This window comes from Penaeus japonicus, unplaced genomic scaffold, assembly GCF_977035675.1.
Source record: "Penaeus japonicus unplaced genomic scaffold, GWHDUDI00000001_assembly GWHDUDI00000011, whole genome shotgun sequence".
Lineage (NCBI taxonomy): Eukaryota > Metazoa > Arthropoda > Malacostraca > Decapoda > Penaeidae > Penaeus > Penaeus japonicus.
This window is the reverse complement of record NW_028234413.1, coordinates 19,372,241-19,382,240: the sequence shown is the minus strand read 5'-3', so window position 1 is coordinate 19,382,240 and position 10,000 is coordinate 19,372,241. Positions and strand designations below refer to the sequence as shown.

Below are 10,000 nucleotides of genomic sequence, written 5' to 3'. Positions count from 1 at the left end.
GAGAGAGAGAGAGAGAGAGAGAGAGAGAGAGAGAGAGAGAGAGACAGACAGAGAGATAGACAGATAGATAGATAGATATACATATATATACAAATTTTTGTCTATATATATATATAAATGTATATATATGTATATATATATATATATATATATATATAATATATATATATATATATATATATATATATATATATATATATATATTTACATGTCAGCTAATCTGCCTTTGTTTTTGTTTTTTATTCCGTCCAAAGGAAATCCACTGGACAAGGCCATCCCACAAGGGGAAACCGACCTCATCACAATTCCTTGTGTTCTGGCTAAAGCTGAGCGAGAACCCCGTGCTGGTGAGAGCGGAATCTGAAGTGAAGGTGGCGACGAAGTAGTTGCTGAAGATTGTATACTCGGTGTTTGCAGCGATCGATCCAGAGAGCCTGAAGAGAGAGGGTTGAATCTCTTGCCATTCATTCACAAGACTGTTCATTGCAGATAGTGTACACATTAACAGTTCGTGTACTTCAGGAACTAACAGCAACAACAGAATAATCACAGTGTTACTTACACGAGCGGTTCAGTGTAAGGGTTTTCAATGACCACAGTATCACCTTCTCCAAGATCGAAACCCACGGCCGAGAGTGTCACTGTCCCGACGTCCTTCCAAAAATAGATATAAAAAGATCAACATTTACATATCAACTAGTATTTCCCTTTACATATTGTTGTACAGCAGTCAAGACTAAAATATCAAACAGAATGGGTAATTTCTATCTTTTTTGTCCATGATTGTAACAAGCAAGACGAAGAACTTGCCTCAGATAAGGGCCCGAAGCTGCAGACGAACGTGGTAGGGTATTCGCCAGGGTAAAAAGGAGATGAAAAGAACGTCACTCCGTCGATGACCTCAACGGTACAGGAGGCTGTGCCCACTGGGGATGGAAAAAGTACACAGGGAGAGGCCTGTTAAAGTCACATAGACATATTGTGTATTCGTGTATCAATGCTGTTGGTTTATGCATTATGTGAATTTATGTGTGTGTGTGTGTGTGTGTGTGTGTGTGTGTGTGTGTGTGTGTGTGTGTGTGTGTGTGTGTGTGTGTGTACATGTGTGTGTGTGTCTGTGTGTGTGTGTCTGTGTGTGTGTGTCTGTGTGTGTGTGTCTGTGCGTGTAAACAGAAAGAGAAGAGCAAGCGCTTAAACATACGACGCAACATCTCTACGAAACATCTTTAGTTTTTATTACACTTACTTGTTGTGGAAGTACTTGTGGTTGTGGAAGTACTTGTTGTTGTGGTTGTGGAAGTACTCGTGGTTGTGGAAGTACTTGTGGTTGTGGAAGTACTTGTTGTTGTGGTTGTGGAAGTACTTGTGGTTGTGGAAGTACTTGTGGTTGTGGAAGTACTTGTGGTTGTGGAAGTACTTGTGGTTGTGGAAGTACTTGTGGTTGTGGAAGTACTTGTGGTTGTGGAAGTACTTGTGGTTGTGGAAGTACTTGTGGTTGTGGAAGTACTTGTTGTTGTGGTTGTGGAAGTACTTGTGGTTGTGGAAGTACTTGTGGTTGTGGAAGTACTTGTAGTTGTGGAAGTACTTGTGGTTGTAGAAGTACTTGTGGTTGTAGATGTACTTGTGGTTGTAGAAGTACTTGTGGTTGTAGAAGTACTTGTGGTTGTAGAAGTGCTTGTGGTTGTAGATGTACTTGTAGTTGTGGAAGTACTTGTGGTTGTAGAAGTACTTGTGGTTGTAGAAGTACTTGTGGTTGTGGAAGTGCTTGTCGTTGTGGAAGTGCTTGTGGTTGTGGAAGTACTTGTGGTTGTGGAAGTGCTTGTGGTTGTGGAAGTACTTGTACTTGTGGTTGTAGAAGTGCTTGTAGATGTCGACGTACTTGTGGTTGTAGAAGTACTTGACGTTGTGGAAGTGCTTGTGGTTGTGGAAGTACTTGTGGTTGTGGAAGTGCTTGTCGTTGTGGAAGTGCTTGTGGTTGTGGAAGTACTTGTACTTGTGGTTGTAGAAGTGCTTGTAGATGTCGACGTACTTGTGGTTGTAGAAGTACTTGACGTAGTGGAAGTGCTTGTCGTTGTGGAAGTGCTTGTGGTTGTGGAAGTACTTGTGGTTGTGGAAGTGCTTGTCGTTGTGGAAGTGCTTGTGGTTGTGGAAGTGCTTGTGGTTGTGGAAGTACTTGTGGTTGTGGAAGTGCTTGTCGTTGTGGAAGTGCTTGTCGTTGTGGAAGTGCTTGTGGTTGTGGAAGTACTTGTAGTTGTGGAAGTGGTTGTGGTTGTGGAAGTACTTGTACTTGTGGTTGTAGAAGTGCTTGTAGATGTCGACGTACTTGTGGTTGTGGAAGTACTTGTCGTTGTAGATGTACTTGTCGAAGTGCTTGTAGATGTAGACGTACTTGTAGTTGTAGAAGTGCTGGAAGATGTCGACGTACTTGTAGTTGAAGAAGTACTTGACGTTGTGGAAGTACTTGTCGTTGTAGATGTACTTGTCGAAGTGCTTGTAGATGTAGACGTACTTGTAGTTGTAGAAGTGCTTGTAGATGTCGACGTACTTATAGTCGTAGAAGTACTTGTAGATGTCGACGTACTAGTAGTTGAAGAAGTACTTGTAGATGTTGACGTACTTGTAGATGTCGACGTACTAGTAGTTGAAGAAGTACTTGTAGATGTTGACGTACTTGTAGTTGAAGAAGTACTTGTAGATGTTGACGTACTTGTAGTTGAAGAAGTACTTGTAGATGTTGACGTACTTGTAGTTGAAGAAGTACTTGTAGATGTTGACGTACTAGTAGTTGAAGAAGTACTTGTAGATGTTGACGTACTTGTAGTTGAAGAAGTGCTTGTAGATGTCGACGTACTTGTCGTGGTAGATGTGCTTGTAGAAGTACTAGTAGATGTTGAAGTACTTGTTGTGTTTGAGAAACAATAACAATCGTCAACGTATATAGAGGTTGCAGGAGTACTTGTAGAAGTACTTGTAGTCGATGACGTAGTACTTGTCGCCATGAAACAAAAACAACCGTCATCGTCTATTGCTGATCTTCCTACACTCGCTTTGCTGTAGAGAGAACAACCATAGGTAAACATCCTTACTTTGACAATTCTACAACTGTTTCTAGTACTTGATACATACACAATGCATGTAGCTTTTTTCCCTAAACTTACCAATTTCCAGCAATTTTCTCAAATGTGATGTCCGCTGTCCATCCAGCCATATTGTTTAGGTCAGATTTGGAGTATAAAATCATTTTGTTATCTGATGATTTAATTGTCTTGCCAGCCAGTTCGGTTCCGCAATACCTGTAAAGGCATGAGGGCCATTTATATATATTTGTGTATTTTTTTCTCTTTCTTGTCTTTTCTTATTGACGTTTTCTTGTTTGTTTGTTTTTTGTATTTGTTTTATACATGCTTAATATTGTTATTTTGGTCATTACAATCATCCTCATTATTACCATTAGTATCATGTTATCACCATAAGCAGTAAGTATACCATCGGAGTACTACTACTAACATCAGTTGTAGTGACGGCATCAATACTTATGACCTAAATTGCTTTTACCATTCATCATTGTGAATCACCATAAACACCATAGCTACAAGAACTAAAACTCCTCTGATAAAGGCCAAGAAGTGTAAAACAACTAAATACATATTCGAACAAAGCAAATAACCATAACATGCGCTTAACCCTGCCTACCATTCTCCCCGGAGCATGTCGTGAGTGCGCAGTTCGAGACCGTCGTGCCAACAGAGCCCACGACCGGCTTCCGGATCACCGAATCGGTCCGTCCTTCGCTGCAGGTCGAAGGTCGGGAAGTGCGCCACGACTCTCTCGCACTCGGGGGCTTCGATGACCTTCGTGAATTTGGTCTCTGAGGCAAGGAAAAGAAAGGACTTCGGATCGTTTTCTCTACTTGTGAATCGTGGGGAAAAAGTCCTCGCGAAAAAGCACTCAACGCTTGTCAGTCACAAAAAGGAGCAGAATCTCAAAAAAGGTTAAAAAAAAATGTTCTTAATCATAATAGCATAGTCAATTATAATAGTGTCTTTGTAATTGAACTTTTCCCCTTGTAAAACTCTATAGGGTTCTGTCAGTCAAACACCCCACCTAGACGGCAGTATTTCCTCGCTATCGAATTCCGTCTATTTAGTAAATAGCTTCTGTATTTCCAAAAAAATGTTTAATCCTTACATGTCTAATGAGCATCAAAGGAAACAGCATCTTTTCAAAACAAAGTTGGTAACACCTATTAACTATTTCTAATGGCTCAAAATCATAGCGAACAGATTGCATGCATACTTGCTTGCATTTTGGAGGATCGGAATCTGTAAGAACAACTTACCACCTGGGGAAACTTCCGAACTTGGCGATGACAGGGAGGTGGGCGCAGTGATGATCTCAGAGTAAGGTGACAAGAAGTGTTCTAGAGAGAATATAAGAAAGGAAAGCCTCTTAAAAAGGAAATCAGGCTGCAATACAAAAATATAACAATCAATTACTGAAACTCAAGCAATGATATAAAACAACGAACTCCAACCTTTGTAACGCTTTTCAACGGCTTCACAGAAAGTGCCGTTGGTGCCATCGGGACAGACGCAGGCACAGGAAGCACCGATGTAACCAAAGTTCAGACAAGGGTCACTGCGCAAGGAACAGTCGCGAAGCACTCGGTCTGAACAATGGTACATCCTGTGAACTAACAGTTTGTCCATGTGGGAGATGCGAGAGCGCTGGCCGAGGACACCTTGGTACAGCGGGTCCAGAGTTGATATTGTAGTCTCACCGGTTGGGGTGAACATCTGTACAGAAAATGTTTTCTTCTTTTTGAGAATGAAGAGAGAAATATCCTTTGGATTATGGTGTGCTACATTTCAAAGCATTCATTCTTGTGTGCAAGGTATGCAGCAGACTTGAGATTGGCAAATTCTCTTTTTAACAGAATACAAAAGTAGGAGGTGAATGAGAAGTGGGATGTTCACAATAGATGTTTCCTAGGTCTATCAGTACATGCAACACTATAAAATAGGAATTACTAATGGATTTGATCATCCATATTTTCTTTCTTGCTGGATTGACTGGGAATCAGTATAGCTTAAACCCCTTTACTACATAATATTACATCTCTATGCACAACGACAGGGCATCGCACCCACTTTTATCCACTAGCATGAAATAAATAATCGGGGGAGTTTAAAAAGGCCATATATGCATACTCTCTGGTGAATGGCTGGCCCAGAGGAGTCAAAATGGCGCCCAGGCATCTATGTCGTTGGTCTTGCTATAGGGACTCAATATATAAAGATATGAATATGTATACATCATCATCATCAGCCTGTATCATTCCATTGCAGGATGTAGGCCTCTTTCAATCTTTTTCAGTCATTCTAGTCTTGTGTCCTCTGATTCCAGTTTACTCCTGCAAAATTCGATATTTCATCCCACCATCTAGTCATTGGTCTTGCCCTTGGTCTCATTGTGTCGTGTATTTCCCATTCTGTTGTTTTCTTTTCTTTTTCCTAGCATAAGCCTTTCCATTCCTCTTTGAGCACTTACTAATTTCCTCGTGAGTGCCTTGGTCGTAGTCCATGTTTCTGAACCATATGTCATGACGGGAGGACACATTGGTCAAAAATCTTTCTCTTTAGACATAGTGGCAGACGACCTCATAATATATTATTATGGGTACCGAAGGCACTCCAACCAACCCTGTTTCGCCGTTTTATCTCGGCTTCGCAGGATGTATTCGTCTTGATGAGTTGCCCTAGGTATACATAGTCGTTCACTGCTTCTAGTACCTCGCTCTGTATTTGTATTTGCTGAACTGGGGTTCGACTGTTGAACATGACTTTAGTCTTTTTCATGTTCATTCTAAGGCCAATCTTCAGACTTTCCCTATTTAAATCGCTTAGTAATTGTTGTAATTAATCTACTGACTCGTCGAAAAGAACAATGTCATCTGCAAATCTTAGATTGCTTAAGTGCTCATTCCCTATTTTAATCCCTTTCTCTTGAATACTTCCTCCAAGCAAGCTGTAAACAGCTTCGGTGAGATGGTGTCGCCCTGCCTAACACCCTTTTTATTGGTATTTTATTGGTTTCTGCGTGTATTTTGATGGTCGCTGTACCATCTCTCTCTATATATATCCTCAAATAATCTGCAATATATTTCCTCTACTTCTTGTTTACGCATTGCATCTAGTACTGCAGATCTCTGTACCGAATCGAATGCCTTTTCATACTCTACGAATGCCATACACAGGGGCTTCCTATATTCTTTTGTTTTCTCCCTTATTTGAGCTAGTGTGTGGATATGGTCTGTAGTTGAGAATCCGCTGCGGAACCCTGCCTGTTCCCTGGGTTGTTTTGAATTTAATGTTTCGGTGATTCGGGCTGTGATGATTTTTGTGAACAGTTTATAGGTTACTGAAAGGAGGCTTATAGGTCGGTAATCCTTTAAGTCTTTTGTGTCCCCCTTTTTGTGCATTAAGATTATTATTGCGTTTTTCCAGGATTTCGGAGGTTTACCGACGCTTAGACCTCTGTTAAAAAGATTGACCAGTTTTACTGCCACAATCTCTCTTGCATCTTGAATAAGATCTACACTAATGCTGTCTTCTCCTGGTGTTTTTCCTCTTTTCATACCTTTTAGTGCCCTATTTACTTCCTCTGCCGTAATGTTTGGAGCGTCTCCAATTGTGTTTGTCTCCGTACGTGGTTGATCGTTTGAGTAGTATAAGTCGCGATAGAAGTCTTTTATATATATATATGTGTGTGTGTGTGTGTGTGTGTGTGTGTGTGTGTGTGTGTGCATATTACATGGTGTATCTATCTACATGTGTATATACATATAGAAGTCCATATCTATATATAAATGATATATGTATACACACACAGATACAAAGAAAAATTATGGCTCAGATTTCGCTCACCCTTTCTTGGCGATGCATGATGGAGGCGTAGTCGTAAGGGACACCGAAGTTATCGCCGAAGTTGACAGGGAACTTCCGGGCGGCGACCGACGAGGAGCTGGGCCGGTTGACGCTCACGAAGTCGTCGCGGTCGAATCGCTCGTCCTCGGGCCACAGGCCGAGGGCGTAGCCGAGCGCATGCACCAGGGCGCCCTCCTGTGAGCGGGAACGGCTTATTGGGATTGCGAGAGTGCGTGTACATGTGTGTCTGCGTGTAATTGGTGTGTGTGTGTGTGTTTGTCTATGTGGGGGTGGGGGGGGGGCTAGCGTGTGGGCGTGTGTGGCTATGTGCGTATTCATTCTTAGCTAAAAGAGCTAGACTAACTTTACAAAACCAAGTATAGATCGGATCTACCACATAAACAGTTTCCTCTGGCCTTATCCCACTAATTAGGGTCTCCCGCGCGGAATATGAGAAGTTCCATTCTTGATCTGCATTCGGTACAAAAAACTAAAAATCCGCCAAATAAAGGCAGACCATCTTCCCCAAACCCACGTGTCTCTCGCAGTCCTCGGAGACGTAGAAGTCCTGTCCCGCGGAGGACGCCATCCCCACGTAGGACTCGCAGCGGCTGCCGTGCCTCCGGAGGCGCAGATGGGGGCCGGCGTGGCTAGGGCTCACCTCCCTAAAGGTAAGGCAGGTGATCTCGCTCCAGCGGCGGACGGCGCGTCGCACAGCCCGCCGGTCCACCTGGTCTGGAGAAGCAGGGATGGGAAACGAAATCAACGAACGCAAAAATCGCCAAAAGCCGTTGAACCAAGCGATATTTTCACATATATCCTGGTATGCGGTGTTACGAAATTCCCCAGTGATTAATCAGGTCAGTTCTCGGACTAATCGTTGGCAAGAGTAAAGCCTGACCATCGACGAAGGCAAATCGAACGCAGGGGGCGCCCTCGTCGTCTGGCCAAAGCAAAGTGGCCTCGGAAGGCGCCTTCCGTGCGAGCAGTGCCGCCCTTTGCGCTTCTGTCAGCATGTAGTTCGGCTCGCTCTGGAATGGGTCCAAGGGATACTCCTGGCGAGAGAGGATGGAAATGTTTGTACGCTTAGTATATATTGATAAATAAATAAATAGGTCGTACATCAAAGTAAAATCTAAGGCAAACTAAGAAAGCGTTCGTGTTCATTAGTTCAAATATTTGCGAACACTGTGAGTCGCCTCACCCGGCTGGCATTCTCCGCCTGCTTTTCCAGTGGTCCCGAGGCGGCGGAGTGGGACCTAAGCAGAGGGTCCTACAAGGGAATAGAGGGTTAAAGAGTAAGAAATTTAAAAAATCAAGGAGAAATGTCTAAAACATACATTTTGTAACGATTATATACTGCACACATACACATGGACACCCTCCCACTCACAACATATACCTCTTCTAATTAGTATATCCAACACTCCCACATAGACACACCCTCCCTCTCACACACAGAAATAGCTTCACACACACACACACACCCTCCCCTCCCCACCCACACATACTCCCTTCCTCCTCACAGACACGCATACGCACAAATACTTATAACATATCCCACACAAAAATATAAGTACACTAACACAACAAAGCAGTCTACAATTACCTGTTGAGGACCGATGAGAAGTTTCATATCTGGGACGTCTTTTTCACGCAAGAGACCACAGTCAACCTATTCAATGAAAACACGTGTCAGTACATTCATAAGGCATATGTGTTGTTGCGTCATAAGAATGGTGTATTTAAGGGAGAACACATTATATTCCATAATGATTAGGTGTTGATGATGACGACATCGACAGTGATAAGGATAATAATCGTAATTAATTGTGTCAGCCCAATATCATATAGATTAATAAAATAAGGGATGATTATAAGGGATTGGTAGACAAACTTTTTCATTCATTACTCTTGCATTTCTTATTCAACCATTATTTTTTTCATTCTAAAAAGTAATATGACATTGCTACACTCGAAAAAAAATGTGAATAAACGGGGCTTATTTGAAATTGAGATTCCACCCAAAGAAAGAAAGAAAAAACATAAGTACACACACACACACACACACACACACACACACACACATATATATATATATATATATATTATATATATATATATATATATATTATATATATATATATATATATATATGTATATATATATATATATATATATATATATATATATACATATATATATATATATATATATGTCTGTGTGTGTGTATACATATATATATATATATATATATATATATATATATATATATATATATATATATATATATATATATATATATATATATGTATATATATATATATGTGTGTGTGTGTGTGTGTATGTATATGTGTGTGTTTGAGTCTGCGTGTTAGTGTCTCTGTGATTAATCATGTAAAGATGTGCAAGTGTCTATGTTGTCCAGGATGCATCGCATGTAAAATTAAATCGAATTGGGTGAACTAATAACTGTAATCCTTAAGCAATTCCCATAACCTCAATTTGCATGAAAAGGCCATGCTAATTATGCTAATAAATAGCATGTCAAAATAATGAGTCTCCATAATTTTTCTCTTATTTTTTTCATATCATTTTTTAACACACTCTGTAAAGATACATTTTCCGCTTGGTCATTTACTTTTCCCATACTTAATTTTGTCAACGCTATAATTACCAAAGCAACCTAAGAGCAACATGTGGATCAGCATATTCAGCATATTCAGCATATTCCGTGACTTAAAGCAATTACTCTAAAATCTATCAAATTAGAAGTCACTATCAGAGAGAGCTAATCAATTTGTGCTTGGAGGTTGCATGCTTATACTTATACTTGTAGCTTAAGGAATACCTTTGAAACAAAGGGCTGGTTGCAAGCTCTTATATTACCTTTAAAAGAAGGGCTTTGCGAAAGACTGAAAAAAAGAAAAAAGAAAAAAATATATATATATATATATATACATATATATATATATATATATATATATATTTTTTTTTTTTTTTTTTTTTTTTTTTTTTTTTTTTTTAGATAGTTTACATTATCCTGAACATGAGGTAAATTGATCAACAATTAT

At 40.4% G+C, this 10,000-nt stretch overlaps 1 protein-coding gene across 1 annotated transcript in view; it reads right to left on the bottom strand.

Moving 5' to 3' along the window:
- LOC122246548 (uncharacterized) overlaps positions 1–10,000 on the bottom strand; it is a 12,693-nt gene that overhangs the window by 1,090 nt on the left and 1,603 nt on the right. The window contains exons 3-18 of the mRNA XM_086541421.1: positions 8,536–8,601; positions 8,131–8,199; positions 7,828–7,981; positions 7,462–7,661; positions 6,927–7,121; positions 4,535–4,844; positions 4,340–4,420; positions 3,694–3,868; positions 3,159–3,293; positions 2,618–3,051; positions 2,564–2,580; positions 2,174–2,526; positions 1,454–2,136; positions 811–926; positions 563–654; positions 296–434 (exon numbers count right to left, since the gene is read on the bottom strand). Of these exons, the coding sequence (XP_086397547.1) occupies positions 296–434; positions 563–654; positions 811–926; positions 1,454–2,136; positions 2,174–2,526; positions 2,564–2,580; positions 2,618–3,051; positions 3,159–3,293; positions 3,694–3,868; positions 4,340–4,420; positions 4,535–4,844; positions 6,927–7,121; positions 7,462–7,661; positions 7,828–7,981; positions 8,131–8,199; positions 8,536–8,601 (3,219 nt within the window). The remainder of the gene's footprint in view (positions 1–295; positions 435–562; positions 655–810; positions 927–1,453; positions 2,137–2,173; positions 2,527–2,563; positions 2,581–2,617; positions 3,052–3,158; positions 3,294–3,693; positions 3,869–4,339; positions 4,421–4,534; positions 4,845–6,926; positions 7,122–7,461; positions 7,662–7,827; positions 7,982–8,130; positions 8,200–8,535; positions 8,602–10,000) is intronic.